This window comes from Diadema antillarum, unplaced genomic scaffold (genome assembly GCF_040938485.1).
Source record: "Diadema antillarum isolate AM-2024a unplaced genomic scaffold, OU_Dant_1.0 scf00000076, whole genome shotgun sequence".
NCBI lineage: Eukaryota > Metazoa > Echinodermata > Echinoidea > Diadematoida > Diadematidae > Diadema > Diadema antillarum.
The window spans coordinates 1,101,621-1,121,736 of NW_027270965.1; the positions used below are offsets into that span (position 1 = coordinate 1,101,621).

General features: G+C 39.3%; 1 protein-coding gene across 3 annotated transcripts; it reads left to right on the top strand.

Moving 5' to 3' along the window:
• The first annotated feature begins 5,084 nt into the window (after positions 1–5,084).
• On the top strand, positions 5,085–18,879 carry LOC139717535 (uncharacterized). 3 transcript variants are annotated; one of them, XM_071629043.1, is made up of 8 exons: positions 5,085–5,173; positions 7,427–7,603; positions 8,426–8,661; positions 10,343–10,461; positions 11,309–11,353; positions 13,683–13,802; positions 14,525–14,635; positions 18,326–18,879. In XM_071629043.1, the coding sequence occupies exons 2-8, from the start codon at positions 7,479–7,481 to the stop codon at positions 18,422–18,424; spliced, it is 855 nt and encodes a 284-aa protein (XP_071485144.1). In that variant the 5' UTR covers positions 5,085–5,173; positions 7,427–7,478; the 3' UTR covers positions 18,425–18,879. The 3 variants fall into 3 exon arrangements, with proteins under 3 accessions (XP_071485144.1, XP_071485142.1, XP_071485143.1); XM_071629041.1 differs by lacking the exon at positions 14,525–14,635; XM_071629042.1 differs by lacking the exon at positions 13,683–13,802.
• Positions 18,880–20,116: the final 1,237 nt, after the last annotated feature.

Sequence of the window (20,116 nt, forward strand, 5' to 3'; positions counted from 1 at the left end):
AAAACAGTGTTTCTATAGAATCAGTGTTCAAAAATCTTATAAACGCAACAGCGATCTCAAACACTGTTTATGTGACGTCACAATGCTTTGCGCGCACCCTGTTTGACCTTTTGCCGAGGAAAAACTGCGCAATGGCACAGTCTGAGCGAGAGCCCCAACACGCTCGGAGAAAAAATCTTATAAACGCTCTCCTGACGAAAGTGTGATTTGAAACAGTGTTTCAAAACAGTGTTTCAAAACAGTGATTCTAGGCCCGTAAAATCTTATAAACGCACCCTCAGTCCAATGAAACATTCCAGACCCTTAATAAAATTCCATTATCCCACAAGAAAACATTTGGTATTTCACAAGCAAGCTGGCACAATGTATTTTTGGCATCCTGTCACTTAATGTTCTTGCATTTGATTGTAGTATCACTTTTTTTTTTTCAAACTATCCTAAATTAGCAGCACAGTGCGACACATTTGTCATACCCTTTGGATGTCACATGCAAGACTAACGTGCGTACAATTGTTGATGTGTACGAACAACCAGCATGTAAACCAATCTAACACTTACACAACACTGGTATGAGCTAATTACTGGTATATCAAATCTTTGCTTTTTTACACATTGTACAAAAGTTCTTCTTGTCATTTCCACCTTTTGTGGAAAATCAGGTGGAATAGCTCATTCGTTCTAGTTGGCCATTCAGGATGGGAATTGAATCACCCGCAACTTTTGTCTGTATACTTCAATGCATGTCTCAGTTTTGCTTAATGCCGCTGTATAGACATACAAAGTACTTTTGTCTTAAAAAGTAACGTTTGCCCTTCCTTAAAATCAATGTATCATACTTGTGAATAACTTCATCATAACATTTGTATGCATATATGGATTCACATAAAAATACTAAAAACCATGAAGACTTCCCTCCAATTTGGGTCTATTGTTCTGTAAAACCATACGCTTCTTATGAATTAAAAACAATAACAAAAAAGCACTTGGAGAGTGCAGATCTCCACCAAGCTGCTCATTTCAGCCCATACACGCATGCTGACATTTTTCCCGATTCTTCCCCCCCCCCACCCATGATAAAGAAGCCCTATGTTTACCTAATCAGCCTCCTGCTGCGCAGTGTCTTGCCCAAGCAGAGCATGCGTTTTAGAGCGCGTACATGCAAAACTCAAATATGCACAGCTTGAAACCCAAAGTTCCTTGACCCTATCTTCCAAAATATAAAAAATCCTTCAAAACTTAATGTAAAAATCCTGGATCACTACCAAAATCTGATCATTGCTCCTTGTGCCATTATCAACTTTTCCTGCAAGTTTCATCCAAATCTGTTCACAACTTTCGATTTATTTTGCACACAAACTATCAAACAAACATACTTAACAAACCAATGCAGACAAAAACAGCCTCCTTGGCGGAGGTACAATGTAATAACAATACACCTACCTTTGGTTGTTTCCTCATCTGAAGTGTTGTGGTAGTCCGTTTGCTTCGTTCTGTTGCGCTTCTTACCCATATCCGAAGATCCAGTGGTGTTCTCCTTTACTCGCATTGAGCCAATATCCAATGTCACATCACTCGATTAAAAACTGTATGGCATCTACAGCAAAAAGAATGACGAGCTGAAATAATTCCAAGCCAGTGAATACTAGATATTTGAAAAGAGTGTGGCTTTGTCAGTTTTTAACTCTTGTCACACTTAGTGTGAGGTGAAACAGTAGTCTTCATGCTTAAACAATATTCTGCTATTAAATACAAAACAAAAAAGCAAACAAACACTTGAGTTTAATAAACTCACAATACACCCATCACTAAGCCAGGTTCTTAAATTGAGTCTGAACAATTTAAAACTGATCATATAATTTCCTTATCTGCACACATATCATTACCTGCCAGACAGAAGTGCCCTCAGGCTTGCGCACTTGAACAATGAAAAAAAAAAAAAAAAAGTTATCACATCATATGAAAGAGCTTACAAAACTCTTGCAAAATTATGACACACCCCCTCCCCCCCCCCCAAAAAAAAAAGATGTGTGGAAACAATCCATGATGATAAACAATTGTCTTACAGGTTTAAGGTGGTTGGTACAAGAACTGTGAACACAGCGTATAGATAAAATCTAGCACTAAATTTTATGCATGCATATTTAGACTTTAGAGAGTAAAGCCACCAGTTTTCAGCCACCAACCAGAGTTCAGCCACTTATCACAAATCATAAGCCAGTACATTCTATTGTCACTGCAGCATGCATATCACATCATTCCATATAGTCCTTAAAGTCTACTACTCATCGACCACCTATTTTTAGATCGACCACCCTTGCACAATGGCCTTCTCGTGTATAAAATCTAAAGTACGCGTGGGACGGGGTGAAATACGCTGGAACATTCTAACATGAATACAAATCAAGAGAAATTAGAGGATACACGTAAATAACCAGAGGAAACAGGAGGAAAAAGAATTGAAGAAAATTTCATTACTAATTAATAGACTGTAGAAACTTCTACATGTAATGTCTTTGCGATTAACTGACATTAGATTTACATGCTTCAATTTCATCAATGGGAGAATGGGCAGTCAATTAAAATGGTGGGTGATGAGCTTTGCACCGGTGCACAGTAAAAAAAGTCACTTGCGTTTGTCACTGAGAATTCTGCACGTGTGGTAGGGTCAACAATCTGAGCCCTGGCATGGGCTTTGGATATGAATCTGTGGTAAATCATTTTCTAACTTTAAGTTGAGTGAAATTAATAATAATAACTAATAATATCTAATTATAGGTGGCTCCTGAGGCGTGAGGGAAATTAAAGATACAAGGTATTTAAATTGAAAAAAGGTCAATGAGTAGTATGGCTGGGTGTCCAACACATCGGCACCCTATTACAACTTTGTATTTCGGTCAATACAAAATAGATACTTAATCACAATTTGCCTGATATTTTACTCTCATGTCAATAAAATACTCTGAATTCACAATGTGCGCATTGAAAATGCTTCAAACGTGCAGGTCATTATTTTGACACACTCAGTTGCACCGTATTTGAAACCATCACCCCTACCCGCCACTGACAATAGACTCTATGTGTGAAATGCACATAGAAAATCTCATTCTTTTCCAATCATCTGCCAATGGTGCATTTATAATCTACTGTATCATTGTTTTGCTATTGATCTTGTTTATTATCGGGATTTTCAGAAATATTTTGACATCATCAAATCCCCAGTGAAGAATGCAAAACCACTGCGCGTATTCTCATGCATGAAAGTTCGTTCTTTACGCTACACGCAATGCTGTAAATAGAGGGGTATCGGTTTCAATGTAAAAAAGTGTCGTGTCGCTGTGTCGGACACTTAGCCACAAATCTATACTAAAATCAACTGGGGGGGGGGGGGTGTCTAGCTTCTAGTAGTACATAGAGTAACTGCGGCAGTAAGCGGCCGTGCAGCCGTTCGCGGCAGGTACAACATACACGATAATATACCGCTAAACACAGCATTGCACTGTTACATGCACACTACACATATACTAACACACTAGCAATCAACAAAAACCAAGCGATAAAATGGGCACAATCTCTGACGAAAGTGAAATTTTCTCACCTAAATGACAACATATCGCATCCAAAATAAAATTTTCGGTACTTCTTAACATAACAATTAAGAAATAATGGTCCAAGAAACTTGATTTTTTGTCGTTTTCCCGATGCTCATGGATTTTGAAAACATATCCTCACATAAAATAGAACTTTCGCGAGCCGATGTGGGCCGCCATTTTTGTTCGGAAAGTAACGTTAGATGTTACCATCGAAAAAATTCTGAAAAACACGAGAAAGACATCAACAACACCGCCAGAATTGCGATCTTGTTTGCGGCCAATGCATGTGCGCCCACTATTTTCATGTGCTTTCGCAATGGGAATTGGCGCTTACGCAATCTTCGCAAGACATGTGAAGGCGTTCAGCTAAAGATCGAGGAGCACGCGCGTATTGCATAGGGATTGTACATCGTGCCGCAAGCAGAAATAGTACGTCGCATATCTCCCTTATCGGCAAAAATTGTGCCGGGTTTTGCCCTGGTAAATCATGAAAACTGCGTTGGTCAATGGTAAATTTCTTTTATGAAAACAATTGCGTTAATGAATAATCCTGTCTGTGATATATGAAATGGTTGAAATAATTTGCCTGATTTGTTTACAAGTTGGAAAAACCCTTAACAATGTTTAAACTGCCGCAAACGGGATATTTCTAGGTACAGTCGATACATTGTACGTCTCCAATCATGCCAATAGGCAATATATCTCTTGTTCACATTCACAGTCATATCAACACCACACATTTACACAGCCACCACCCAATGCGGGTATAGCCGTATTATAAACCACCGCACCACCGTGCACCACACCTCCACACAGCCACCACCCAATGCGGGTATAGCCGTATTATAAACCACCGCACCACCGTGCACCACACCTCCCAGCGTGATCGTGACATACCATCAGTGCATGCCTAGCTTGCTTGAAGTTCTGCATCTGTGTCACTACTAATACACATCCATGCTCGTGTCCCACGGCCACACACCATGCCAGTGCACTGATCATCCATCCGATCCACCACATCTCTAACGTCAGCTAGGTCTCTACCTGTACACACCCCCTCTCTGAAAAATCAATAAAAGTGTCATCAAATGTAAATCACGACAGCACCACGAATCTCGATAAACCGTAGATTATACTTACTTGGTTATAGCTCAGACTGAGATATTTTGATCCCACACTGCATTCTAGTATCAAAACATGACCACATTGGCACCTCTCCTTACCACTTGCGAGAAGATAATTTCTCACGATCTCTAAACCGGAAGCAATACAATCCTCATTTCTTTCCTTAATCAAGAAATATCTAGATTAAAAAAGCATTTACATTTTGGTTATGGAATTTTTTCAATAAATAATAATATCATTTTTCACAAAATAAATCAAAAAATAAAACTAGTCAATGTTAGTGAAATAAAAAAATAAATATTTCAAAAGAATAATAATAGGGATAAATGAGGATGATAGTTTAAGCGATCGTGGCAAAATTTGATTGACCAGCGACAGCGTTGTCGTCTGTAGAGAAATTAACGCGATATGCTTAGTGAAGACGATCACCGATGTGACAGCACGAAATTTCCGTAGAGGTAAATATTTTCATCCGTTGCTTTTGACATTAAAGTTATTTTGCAGGAAATGGCAGGGCCTTTGCGCCATATCTGCAGTGGTATTTGAGAATCACAGCTTTCAGTCCCATCAATTGAAAATCGTGTGTCTTTTGAATCCTCTGTTTGAATCTCCAGGCAGTAAAATCTAACTATTAGACTCAGCTCGCTGAGTCCAGTGCATAATCATGCGTAGACTACATTCAGGCAGGGAAGTGGCAGGAGAGGCGATTAAAAGTAGACAAAATACCCCAGATCTTGCCAGTGATTTAAAGGACAAGTTCCCCTTCATAGACATGATGTGGGTTTTGTGAATGCAGCAATGAATGGATCAGTGAGAGTTTGAGGAAAATCGGACAATCCGTTCAAAAGTTATGAATTTTTGAAGTTTCTGCTCAATCACGACTGGATGAGAAGACTACTAACTTACTAATAGCTTGTGATTATGTCACATGTGTACAACGACATGAAGAAAGTATAAAGAAAATTTGACATATTTTTTACTTTTCTCGCTTAATTAACAAAAGAACACTCAACTTCTCTCTTTTTCAGAAGGCATGGCCATGCATGGGGAATTATATTAAACTTAAGTACATACATCAGTAACAAGTCCAAGTCAAACAGATGCATACATGATCCACTGCTCTTTATTCAAAAAATAAAGTTTTGTGAAATTCTCTTTTTATTTTCCTTATATCGTTGTATGCATGTGACATCATACACTGTGGAAGTCTTCTCATCCAGCAGTGACTGCGACTGCGCAGATACTTATAAAGAATTCATAACTTTTGAGCGGATTGTCTGATTTCCCCAAACTTGCACTGATGTGTTCTACTAATATTGTTGCCTTCACTCAATCCACATGTCTATGAAGGTGGACTTGTCCCGGAGCATGTTGAATTTGGAGTGTGTGTGTTCAAAAAAAAAAGGTGTTTGTGTGTGTCTGTGTGCGTGAATTTGTGTGACTGTGCACGTGTGATTGTACAGCCAGTGGGTGGCAGACTTCCAGTCAGGACTGTAAAACTCTTTAGCTTATATCAGGATTGTAATGCCAACGCAATGAGTAGGCCTACTTTTTTAGTGAAATAACACTATAGGTAACATGACTTAAACAGTACTTAACACACAGTCACAGTATGTCAGTAGATAGACCGATGATATGATATACCCTTCGCTTCCTTAACGCTCCTCACTTCTCTCCCTTCTTCTTGGGCAGCATGGACATTACGTCATTAGCATGATTACTACTTAGTATAGCCTACTGTAATTGTTATGATGAATTTTGACAAAGATTATAATTTGTAGCATATAATATTGATTCACTACTCTTGAATTTCCTAACAGTGCAATATGTGCTTTTCTAAATCATTCACCTGTAATCACAGGTCTCTCTTGTCAGGCTCCTAGAGAGAGAGAAAAAAAAAAAAGCAATCTATAGTCTTGTAATGCCCTCCCAATTCTGGTTTAATACTTCCACCGTGCCTGTATATCAAATTTGAAAACCTTAATGAATTCAAAAGAAAGGATCTTAACTTGAAGTGTACACTCAGACTACATGCTGATGCTCAATGTCATTTTTATTCATGGTTGTCACTAGTGTCAACAAGGAATTTTAACTTATTGTAGCTACATATCTGTATAACTTCCATTCTGAAGGGGGAATATAATGGAGCACTATTCACTTCACCCATTTTATGAATTAAAACAAAAACACATACCGGTAGCCTGAGTTGTGTGAATAGTAACTTTTTTAAATTATTTTACAGGGTACTGGTAGTCCCTGTTGTTGTTTGCTTGTGTGATTCCTTGATCATGCTTAAAATTAGTTAACATAATAGCTGCAGGTGTCCCTGGATCTGTGGTACCGTAGGAAAGCAGGCGGCTAGAATGTCATCAATACCAACTCTCCATGCAGTGAGATGCAGGGCTGCCAACACTGGAAACTAGTTGAGAGTGAGACTCCCATAGGCCAATGCTATAATTTAGGAGTCAAAATGAGTGAGATCAATAGAAATGCATGCAAATGAAATAAAGTTTTAGAGTGAGAAAGGACCAAAATACGTGAGTCTCACGCTCAATGCGTGAGAGTTGGCAGCCCTGGAGATGTGTTTGGTGGGACAGGGTCAATGCAGGTCAGGTTGCATTAATTTTCATGTCAGCCTTGATACAATGTACATTCATACCAAGTCATATTTTTTGTTATTTTAAGATCAATATTGTTTATTTATGATGCAGTTTCCTGGATACTGAGTGAACAGCATCTCTGCTGGCAGCAGACAGTAGCAGGATGCCAGCGCTAAATCGTGGCATGATCTTTCAGCTGGCCCTACTTCTACTCATTGTCCCAGCCCAGTACATTCTGACACAATGGAAGCCCATATCTACCACTGAAAGGAATCTTGAGGTCAAAGGGTATGTTAACCTTTGATGGAATGTTAACCCATTGAGGACAGACTGATTTTGCTACAACACACATTTCCCATAGACACCTGCCCAAGTATACTCCGGACTCGTCCTCAAAGGGTTAAAAAAAAAGGGGGGGGGGGGCAGACTCCCACAGATGCACAGATAACTTTATGTTCAGTGTTAATTTCAGTAATATATAGAAAAACTTTGTAAAATTGCTTTGCATACGGTACATGGTACACAAAATAAAGGTGTGTTTTTAATACAAGGTCTCTGTGTGTAGTGTGCCTGTACATGATTTATACTGTAATAAAAGTGGAAATTTTCGCACAACCAGAAACTGGCACGAGAATAAAAACGCTCTTTTCATTGAGTAGTCCTAGAGAGATGGAGGAGCCCTGCAAGCTGCAGGTCCTATGACCCCTCCCCCACACCCCCCTCCCCCCCCCCCCCCCCCCCCGAAAAAAAAAAAAAAATCCTAAATTCATTTTGCTCAGTTTAATTCAGCATAGGTAGACAAGCATTGTTCAGAGTGTTTGTTCCCTGCGTTTATTCTGTGTTGGCATGTTTCAAATGAAATGTGCATTAAAATACCTTCGTTTGATGACACAGTGCTGAGTTTCTTTTCCTTTGTTTGTTTGATTGCATTTGGGAGAGGTAAACACACTGGAAAATGAGTAATGATAAATGATGAATGATAATTTGCATTTGATAGCCTAGCCAGAATACTCTTAACAATGCAACTTTTGAAAGAAAGCAGCAGTGTGCATTAAATAATCATTGCTTCATCATCTGTTTCCTGCTGACTGGGGGCTGTTCTCTCCGCAGGCTGATCGACAAACTACACCTTTGGAAGGAAAAGTTTTTCAACCCTGAGTGGTGGCGGAGGAGAGGCCAGAATGCCTGGAACACACTCTCAAACTTCATGGACCACTTTGAGAAGTACGGGGAGAAGATCCTGCACGGCGGACCGGTGACAGATGACGACATCGATGATGATCTGGAAGGGGAATCCCCTGCCATTGAAGTCCTGAAATTTAGGCAGAGCAATGGGTACTATGGAAGTGAGTTTTCATAATTTCCCATTAACAGAGACTCTAACCCTAAGCACCTTCTGATCTGGAGATTCTCCCGCCTGAAACCCCTAGCAAACGGGAGACTCCAACTTGATGTGTGCAAAGCGCACATCACGAGCACGAAATTCCTTGTGGTCTAGGGTTCTAGATGCTCTGTCGTGCTATCTAAGGCTTATTTTTCAACATACAATGAAATTAAGTAAGAAATCATTTCAGGCGGGAGAACGGGAGATTCTGCGAAAAGGGGCTTTCGGCGGGAGATCAAAAAAGCGGGAGAGTTGGAGTCTCTGCATTAATTTTGACTTGTGACTAGATTATCTTCATATTTTTTTTTCCCCAGTCCATATCAACAAGTACAGCTGAACATAGGATTAAATAAAAATATCCATGCAGGCTGACACCTGTGCCATATGCTTATGCCGTTTGGTATTCATGTTGTTACAGTATTTAGCATGTTATTGTTGTGTGTTTTGTTTTTGTTTTTGTTTTTGTTTTTGTTTTTGAGGGGCAGTACATAAGCACTTTGCATTGTATGCTATGATGTCATCATGGATATTTCTTGTGTTACAGCCTAGTAACAAGGCATTTCATTCACGTGCTCCCTCCCATTATCCCTAACTAGGCCGGGCTATTTAGGTAGATGATAGAGCCGGGGGGGGGGGGGGCCTCCCAGGCCCCCCCTCCAGGTCTCGGCCGTCGACCGCGCGATCACGACGAAAATTGGCACACACATTGCCTATGATGTAATCTAAAGTACCATGAAGTCAATTTTTTCAAAAATTATTATTTACACTAAATTATTGTAATTTATGCATAATGATGCGCACATGAAATCAGACAATTTGGTATAAATCACTAAATAAAGCTAAAAACAGGCACATTTTTGTGTAAATATTCTTTTTAATGTCCTTAGCAAATGTAAGAGAAAAAAATTGCGCAATCAGAAATTATTTCTTATGTATTTTATTGTTTTTTTAATTTCTTATGTATTTCTTTGTTTTTTCGACTTTATGTTTTTCATTGTTTTTTCGATGAAATTTGTCCGCGACATTGTTCCGAACAAGAAAATATGTTAGTAGTTGATTTTAATCAATAAAACCCCCAAATCATCATGCTTTTATGAAATTTGCCTGTAAACACAGTTTGCATTGAAATTGTACACAAATTCACGTTGTTGAGCAATTTTTGGTTTGCCATGCACATGCATATTTATGCACAACTTCGGAACCGTGCGCCCGGGCATCGCAAATTTGGTGTCAAAAGATGCGGGAGACTCGAAAGAAAAAATTCATGAAACGTCGCAGCAATAGGTTCTCGCGATAGCGATACATCGCGCGAAACGTTGAGGGGGGGCCTCGGAGGCCCCCCCCCCCCCCCCCCCCCCCCCCAGCCTAGTTAGGGTTAAGTCTGTAGGCAGGAATTCGCTCAGTTGTTGCTAGGCCGGGCAAGTCTCCCACAAGCTTTTTGGTTATTAAGATCAACTTTTGTGTACAAAGCTTGCATAAAATCTGAATACATTACAGAACTGATCTATTGTAAAGTCTGAATAGATACTGTGGAATAATTCAAGTAGGTGCCAACAGTTTTCTCCACATTTGCATGCTTCACCAAAATCGCGGTTAACAATCACACCTTGTTTACAAATCTATACTTATTCCTTTTCCCTCAGGCTCAACGGAACCAAGAAGTCCTCGACCAAGACATGTCAAATTTCGAGTTGGTCAGGTCGTCCGAAACAAAATGATGGGGTACAGAGGAGTCATCATAGGATGGGATTTAACAGTAAAGGTAGGTATTTAGCACTGGACCAAGGAGATGGGAGCAGAAAAAAATGTCTCCTTGGTCAGCAGCTTGCCCTCCTCACCGATTATTGATTCCTTTTTATGAACGTTCCCACAATCAGAAAACTTGTCTAAAGTTTGTCTGACATACTGTAGCCACAGCTTGCATTCAAAGTTTTTAAATTTGTGAATCAACCAGTACATATTCAATTTTTCTGCATGCCTGTATAAGAAAGGTTTTTCGTGACAACTTTACAAATTGCCCAAATCCTTGCCTGACATAGCAACGAGTAATGCATGTAAAGTGCATTCCAAACACTGAAATTCATTAATTGTGTACAAGTGAATGCAATTGTTACCACGCCCTCAAAGGTTGGATATCCATAAATTTGGTTACATTTATAAGCAAAAAAGGGCATTGTGCTAGGCTCTTTTCAAGGTTCTAGGGTAGAGAAAAGTAAATTTTATTTAAGCGAAGTGGCCTATTAAAAAAATGCTTTTTCATGAACTGGTGTGAAAAAAAAAAAAGTCATTGATTTTAATACATCGGCATGTAATCAATTTAATGTGTCTTTCCCAGGCCTTCTGATGAAGAAAAGCCATTCATTTCAAGACAGAAAAAAAAAAGTTTTCGTTCAGAATGTGTAGGAACATCCAGAAACTGAAGAGGCTATCAGAAGAAAATAGAACTTGAACTAAAGAACTTGAAAAAAAAAATACTGAAAATAAAAGCAGTTTTCCTCCATGACCAGCTCACTGTTTATAAATTTGTTTGTAAGATATAGATTCAAATTATACTTTTTTGTTTTACATGTACAGCTGTAGGATGCTTTTCTCACCTTTTTTTCTATTAGGCACCTGAACAGTGGATAAAAGAACATATACCACCGGAAAATAAAGTAAGTTTTAATTGAAATTTTACGAATGAAGTGAGATGAATGACACGTATGAGAAAATGCTTAAAGGTACTAGCCCACATTTGCAAACCCACGAAAATCAAAACTGCATAAAACAGGTCCAATATGACTTCAAGTACAAGTTATAACAGTAACATACCTCACCTGTTGCTCTTTGTCTATACCATTCGATAAAAGAGAGAAAATCATCGTTTTAAAATCAATTTTCAAACCGGGTCAACCCGACCCAAAATCAAATTACGAGCGCGGGCTAGCTACGTACTACAACGTAACTGCGACCAGCCCCAACGTGCAGCGTTGGGGCTGTGCCGTTTTTGCATTCAGATCGAGGAGTTGTACAAAACGGGTGCCGTTTCGGCGCTATATTTCCTTAATTTTTCAACAAAAACTACTAGGAATACTTACATGGGTCGATTAAACCTAAATGATTAATTTCGGCGACTGTTTGATGCATTTCATTGCTTATGATGCAGAAAATGTTGTCTTATAACGCGAATATCTTCAGCTCACCGATGCTCACTGAAACTCACAATCACTTGCACAGGCGCACAGCATGCATGCAGTGCAGTGCATTGAGAGCATGCGTAATGCGTACTAATGGATATAGCAGCAAGTCTCTCCACTGTTGCACTAGGGCAGGCCGCTTATTACTCCTAAAAAAATGTAGAAAATTTTGCAGTTTCTAGATAAATGGGTGAGAAAAACCAAGTCGAAAAGGTAATGTATTAATTGTCACTGCGTTTATGATAGAAATTTAGCCGTGCTTTATTTGTGAAGTCGCCGTGAATGTGGCAGTGATTTTTGCTCCCGCTCAGCTGCGAGGTAGCCGCCAGGACCGCGCCTTGCGGCGCGGTCTCCGGGGCTAGCTACTAGTAGGTACATGTAACTTACACATGTATCGCATGCAAGTAGTACGTACGTGGACCGGAGCTAGCGAGCGTTATACGCATGCATACGGTGCATTTTCATTTATTTTTATGAAAGTAATGGACTAATTGGAACGAAATTTTGCACAGGTGTTACTGCAATCATACCCAAACTCCATGCTAACTATGAGACCAATTGCTGCAGGTTTACAAATGTGGGCTAGTACCTTTAAAAGCGCATAACTCTTCATATTGCCTTTTGAATACTTAAAAATTGTATTTCCAACAAAAGGAATCTAAGTGAAATTTATTTTGAGTACAGTGTAATAGCGCTTTTCTCTGCGTACAAGTACAATTTACCTACAGTATGCAATCAATGTTGCCCTTAAAGTAACATCTATTCTCGAGTGCCAATAGTATGCAAAAGTGAAAGGCCACAGAGTGATGATACAAGATTTCACACAAGATAAAAGATGAGAAGTACTATTCATTGAGGCAAAGCTAAGTTGACGAGACCATTTCATCTTTGACAAGATTCAAAATTTTGTCCCATTGCATATTAAAAGAGATTATTTACTATGTTGTAATTGATTCATTGATTTACTAGGGCAATGTTTCACCGTATGGCAGCCAAATGAAGAACTTTTGAAAATTTGAAACATATCATCTTCACTCTGCAAACATTTTAAGAACCATGCTTTCTCAGGTTGTTATGAAATGTGGGTGATTATTCATTTTGCATACATTAATTGATGTGGTATTGTGTTGATTTAATTATAGCTTTCATGCTTCACGTTTTCATCAAACATGTTCTCTTTGCTGCATGCATGATGAGTGCCTTAACTATTTTTAGTTTTGCCGCAATTTTAGAAAGAAAGCGAAAAGGAATTGCACACATACGTGTACGTAATTTTGTGAGTAATATCTGTTCATGTGTTGAAGGCCATTGTGTTATCATTCAATTGACATATGTGGTTGCTACTTATATCACTGTCTGTAAAAAGGAGAAAAACAACCCAAGATAAGCAAAGTATTAAAACAAAAACTAATGAATTTCCATTCAGTATCCTGATTTGGGCCAAAATTGCTCATTATAACCATCATGACCATGGTGTTGAATTGCTGATTAATCTCTGTCCTCCATAACCCTGTCGTTTCTTTTTGTTCTTTTTTTTTTGTTGCATGATACATTTGATGTTATATTGCCCTCTTCCTCATTTGTGGCTTTTGCATGTTTCACCCCCAATATCCCTCCTTGCATGGTCCCCTGCTGGGGTCACTTGCATTATCATCAGATCAAAAGCCCGCATCTTAATACCAGTTGAATGATATGCATGATACACTTTTGTGTTATACTTAACTCTTCTGTTAACTTTCCCTCCCTTATGCATTCCTTGGACACACCCTCTTCCATTTCTCTACCCCCCCCCCCCTTACCCCTGTAGCACACCCTCTCACACCCCTTTTATGCCATTCTGATTGATCTGCGTGATGTTCACATCCCAATCTTCCTTGTTAGCTACGTTAGCGAGGCGGACCTCGAATTAATGCATGTCTCCACCTTGGTGAGTACCGTATGTGATGTTGAAATCGTTTTAAGGCTGTAGAGAATTGGACTACTGTGTAAAGTGGTGCCTTATACATTGCATTCATGATATGGTTACACCTCTGGGGTAATTGGCTAAAGCATGTTTTGTATTGAAGAGTTTGAGTTTTAAAAAGAAAGTTTGTTTAATCAATCAGGAGTTTAATTGCTGAACAATGGACTCCTGTGTTCTCCTTTGCAAGGAAATCTGTCTTTGTGTCTGTAGCAAAAATTCAACAACATCAAAAAGCAAACCAAGCAGGTGGATATTTTGGTATTTCACCATGTTGTACAGTAGTTAGTGCAAAGAAAAAGAGAGATTTTTTCCCCTATGTTGAACATTTATCAAAGCTTTCTAAATTCGAGAGATATGGAGCCTAGAGGGAGAGGTGCAAAGTAATGTACATACACAACAAATCATACAGATTTGTGTAGAGTTTTTGTTTTCTGACTGCCAAAGGTCATTGTTCAATTCCGTGTGTACAATGCGAGATCTATATTGTGACAATAAATCTTCCTTTATCATCATGACATGAAATAGATCAGGGCACAGCTTTCACTATACTTCAGATTCTATACAGCTTTAAAATCATGTGCTGTTTTTTTGCTTCTTCCTGTCTTTTTTATATGTTTATTTACTTTTTTTTTGGAAGTCGAAGAAGGCGAGAAGGACTTTTGCTAATCCATTCCCTTAAATTGCAGCGTTACTTGTCTCAGCCAAACTACATGATTCTGGTCAATGGTCAAGATCGGCAGAGCTTCACCACGGCCTATGTCGTTCAAGAGGCTCTGGAATCCGTAGAAAATGTTAAGGTAGGCCCAGCCAAGCCGGCCCAGCTGAGCATGATGCTTCATAGGATGAGCTTGTCATGCCTGCTGGGACAAATATGTCTGGAGAAAATAGTTGCCTGATTTCAGTCCAGGCCCTAGACAATAATTTCTGTCTATGCTGATTTTGCGTGTTTCACTGACATCACTAAAGCCGATTTGATAGAGCCTTCTACAAGTTTGTAGATTTTAGCATTGATGGTCAAGTGCTCCCTCTAAACACTATTATGCAGTGTGATTTGCTGCATTTTTATTTTCTTAAATGAACAATTCCTACAGCAACAAATGCACGGTGTATTATTAGTTTCAAGGTGGAATATCACTTGCTTTTCTCCAGAAAAGGGATAATAGTTACAATGTACAATATCTCATGTTCAATGATTCTAGCATCAAGTTTGTTTGTTTGTTTGTTTGTTTATTTGTTTGGGTTTTTTTAGCTCACCTGAGCCGAAGGCTCAAGTGAGCTATTGCGATCACTCTTCATCCGGCGTCCGTCGTGTGTCGTGCATATTACTTTTTACATGTTCATCTTCTTCTTGATAACCCCATGACCGATTTTCACCAAACTTGGCAGGTGGCATCCTTAGGGGGATAGGATTTCAATTTTTTTCAAATGGGCACCATGGCCCACCTGGGGGCCCCAGGGGGGGGGGGGGGGGGGCCAAACCCCCTAAAATTAAGCAATCTTTTAAAATCTTCTTCTCTAGAACCAGAAGTGATAGGGCATTCCCCGCATTCACATTAGTCCCCGCGATGCGGGGAAAGTCCCACGCTGCGGGACTTTCTCCTCCAAAACCATAATGTGAATGCTCGCTGGGAATTGTCCCCTCGTCCCCGCGAAGTAAGTCGGGTACGGGGACAAAATTTGGAGGGGAGAGTGGCCTTGGGGCGCAATTGATAGCGTCCAGCTGTGGTTATCAAATGTGTGCATGCGCTATGCCTGGTTTCAAGTGGCAGAGCTCACCCCAAGCCCCAATTGCCCCCACAGCTCGGGGACAGATGAAATAGCAGTGTGGACGGTCAGTCGTAAAAAAGATTAGATCTCTTGTTGCTGTCCCTGCGTCGCAGGGACTAATGTGAACGCGGGGTTAGTTAATACTATGAGTTAGTACATTGATGACTGTAGTTTCAAATTTGTTCATGGGGGAATCAGGGGTCCTAATTGGGCCTAAATTGTACATTTTCATCTTCACTTTGAGATCCCCATGTCTGATTTTCACCAAACTTGGTAGGTAGCATCCCTAGGGGGATAGGATTTCAATTTATTCAAATGGGCACCATGGCCCACCTGGGGGAGGGAGGGGGGGGGGGCAGGGGGGGCCAAACCCCCTAAAATTAAGGAATCTTTAAAAATCTTCTCTAGAACCAGAAGTGATAGGGCTTAGATAATACTATGAGTTAGTACATTGATGACTGTAGTTTCAAGTTTTTCATGGGATTGGCGGAATCAGGGGTGCCCCCCACCCCCTTGGGAACCAGGAGAGGGGATGGGGATGGGTCCTAATGGGGCCTGAATTGTACATGTTCATCTTCTTCTTGAAAACCTCATAATGAATTTTGACCAAACTTAGCAGGTAGCATCCCTAGGGGGATAGAATCTCAATTCCTTCAAATGGGCACCATGTCCCTCTGGGAGGCCCCTAGGGGGCCCACCCCCACCCCCCTACATTAAAGAATATTTAAAATCTTGTACTCTAGAACCAGAAATGATAAAGCAAAGTTAATACCATGAGTTTGTACATTGATGACATTAGTTCCAAGGTTGTTCATTGCAGATCCAGGGCTGCCTGCCCCCCCCCCCCCACCCTAAAATTGAGAGGGGGGGGGGGGGGGGGGGATCCATATGCAAACCTTAAAAGTTTCCAATTTTCTCAGGTAAGAGTGTGCAAGAATGCATGGAAGGTGAAATTGCGCTACTCAGGTGAGCGCGTGACCCCCAGGTCTCTTGTTTTTTGCAACTTATTGTCAAATTGCCCTACATAGATGTTTATAAAACACCCTTATTCAGTGTTTTAGTAGTAGCCAAGATGATAAAATATCATGGGTACATACATACCAGGGTTGGACTTGAACCAACAATTTCCTGATTATTAGGCAGGCATCATATCCACTAGACTGCTGACCTTCTGCCCAATAGCCAGTAATGGTTCCGATCCCTTTTAGCAGTGAGATTTTGTTCAATTTGTAGCCTCGGGCAATGTAACAGACAGTTGCTGCGTATATATGTATATCATTTCATCGTTGTGGTTTTGAAACCGAAATCTAACCACTCAAAAAATTGTCTGAAAATTATCTCTTCATGAAATATATCATAATCACAGATGATATGGCTCATATAGTATCTGGCTTAGGGGCAAAGTTGATAGAAGTGGGGGAGAACTTTGCTGTGCATTTTCATTCATGTAACATCTACTGAGTTTTTGATGCCTCTGGCAAGTGGGCTTGTGGGTTCAAATAAAAATGCTGTTTAGCTCATTGAACCGAATTTGTGCCAAGGTAATGTGAGTCAAATACTGGTATGTGGTTTAAATTTAGTTTCTTCCATGGACTAAAACAAGTGTGAAATAGATGTACCATTTACATGCCCATATCAGCGCTCATTTTAGAGGAATAACGTTTCTTGGTCCTCTCTCAAATTAGCATAGAAAGTTTATTGTTTTATTTTTTTTATTGCTGTAAATTTCTTTCTGGTTTTGTGCACAATTAATGAAATTTATGTGATTTCCTGTATTCTTTATCCAAGAGAGCATGTACCTTAAAGTGCCGATTCAGTGATGATGAGATGAAAATATCAGGGCTTGATGTCTTTAAGCATTAAGTCTTCAATGTTAACAGTATTTTGCTTTTTGTTTATTTGTTTGTTTGTTTATTGTTGATTTCTGTTTGTATGTTTGAGTGTGTGTGTGTGTGTGTGTGTGTGTGTGTGTGTGTGTGTGTGTGTGTGTGTGTGTGTGTGTGTGTGTTGCTTTGTTGTCGGTTGTTGTTTGTTTGGGGTGTACACAAGTTAATTTTCATACATTATCAGACATACTTGTAAGCACATAGGACTGTGTATCACTCGTGATGTCCAAACTGGAAGCATTAAGTGATGTCTGTTGTAGGCAACGCTAGAGGCTCCACATGCATGCATGCTTCTGGTGTGCAAACATTCGTTGTACACACCTTACAATACCTAGTAAAGTATATGTCAAGTGTTTTCAAATGATATAATTGTCTTGCTCTTCCATAGTTCACTTGTTGAACTGCATTCATTGTTCTCTAAAGAATGTTCACATTTCTTTTTTTCTGTGCTCACTCAGTCGTCTTATGAAAAAAGAAAGAAAAAATACTTTACATTCTATTTTAGGATCATCCTTTGAATTTTTTTCCCCTTTCTGTTCAAGCCAGTGCTGCTGCAGTTTGATACCAATTCTTCTGTTTACCTTTGTTGTTTTTTAAGCAACATTTCTGGGTCTTGTATCTTAAAATAGCGTACCATTTTTTATTTTTTCTGTGGGAGACAGGTTTGATTTTTCAGATTGGCTTTTCTTGTTTTACTCTCATCAATTTCTTCTTTTGGCAATTGCTTTCACTACATGTGATTCTTTTTTTTTTCAATATATGCATCTCTTATTTGTATTAAAATGCCAAGATGATTTCCATTTTCTTCACATTTTCCTGTTTCTCGTCGGGCAGGTTGAACATTCCCAGATCGATGAATACTTTGAGGCGTTCGACGGCTCACGATACCTGGTGAGACCCTGGTTGAAAAAGATTTATCCACATGACCAATGACAGGTAGACAGCTCCGTGGGACAAGTCTCCATCAGCCTTTGTCATTCACAAATGATTGAGTAAAAAAAACAAGGAAAACAGAAGTTCTTCTGCAGCAATAATCTTTTATGGATAGCTTGTAAAATAATGTTGAGAAGTACTGGAATAGGAGGACAGAATTTGTTTCTTGTACGTGTTCTCCCCTGATTTTAATCTCGAGGGTAATTGTGTGAGCAACCAGGTAAAACTGAAGTGATTTATTCAAAATGTGTGAAGTGAGTTCCTGTATCCTGAAGGTTGTAGCTTCCAAGGGTTTGCATATATAACCATTGTTCATCATGAAGTCTTAGTACGGTACCAGGGGCGCGCCTGGTGCGCCTCCCTCTGGATCCATCATTGAGGTACTCAGTCCCAACCGTGCAAAAATGTGTGACCTTTCTGTGTTTTGTGTAGTGGCCAAGTAGGGAATTAATTTACTCCAGGGATATTCATTTTGTGTCTTTTTGTTTGTTTGTTTGTTTGTTGTTGTTGTTTTGGTTTTTTTTTTTTTTTTTGGGGGGGGGGGGGTAAATGATACGGAATCATATCAGCATTCCCTTCCATGTCATTGTTGACGGCATTCAATAATTTCCCATCAACTTGTCGCACCAGTCAAGTTCACTGCAACTTGCATTGCATTTCAATCGTGGCCATAAGGACTTTCTCTATCAGTTTGTCAGTTACCACATGGTGTCTACAAAAGTTCAACGTTAAACAGAGAACAAAAATTAATTCTCCTTATTCCAATGATGTGGTGTTCACAAATTGTGAATTAACTGAGATGTGGCATTTCAAAGTCTGAAGGCTAATTCCAGGTAGACCAAGATTAGCAAGGCAATTTTGCTACGCCTGTGAATCAAGGGAACTATCTCACTATGGCATACTCTAAGTTGATAAATTATTCTGTGCCATGTGAGTGTGTATATAAGTCATAAAGCTTTGCAATGGGACTTTTATTCATTGTCATATAAATCCCTCACTGTTATACAATGTGTGATATATTTTTCAAGTGCCTTTTGCAAGATTTTCCATGAGAATGTCTTGTGTTAGAAGAAGACTTGTGTGAATTGACAGTGTAAATTTGAAGGCCAGAACATTATTTTACCATGGGCTTTGTAATATTCATATATTTATGAAAGTATCTTAAGGGGAATTCATAGTATATCATGATTTATAGGATTTTTTTATTGTTTTTCTTTCTTTTTCTTCCAGTAAACATCACTGCTACTAGTCTACCATGTTGCAATATGAATTTCAAATATCAGAAGTACATTTTAGACTAACACTTAACTCAAGCTACAAAGTGTTCAATGTTTCTACTACTGTGAATCCTACAGACAAAAAAGGGAGGATATATTCACAACAGCGTCATGCTCTGTAACTTTTCAAGATGTAAGTGAAGAGTTTTATCGCAAACCAAGTTGAATCCATTCTTGTTAAGCTGAGATATTTGTGATTGAATCTGCTAAAAAAACAAAGAAAATGATAAGAAAATACAGGACATTTCTAATCATAACTTCTAGAATATTCCTTGTTATGTTACAAGTGAGATATTACTGGAAAGTTTTAATTTTGCTCTATCTGATTATGGACTTACTTTGAAATGTTTGAAAATGGCACTTAGACCATTTTGCAATAGAACTCTTCAAGTATAGAACTAACTTTTCTTCTTCT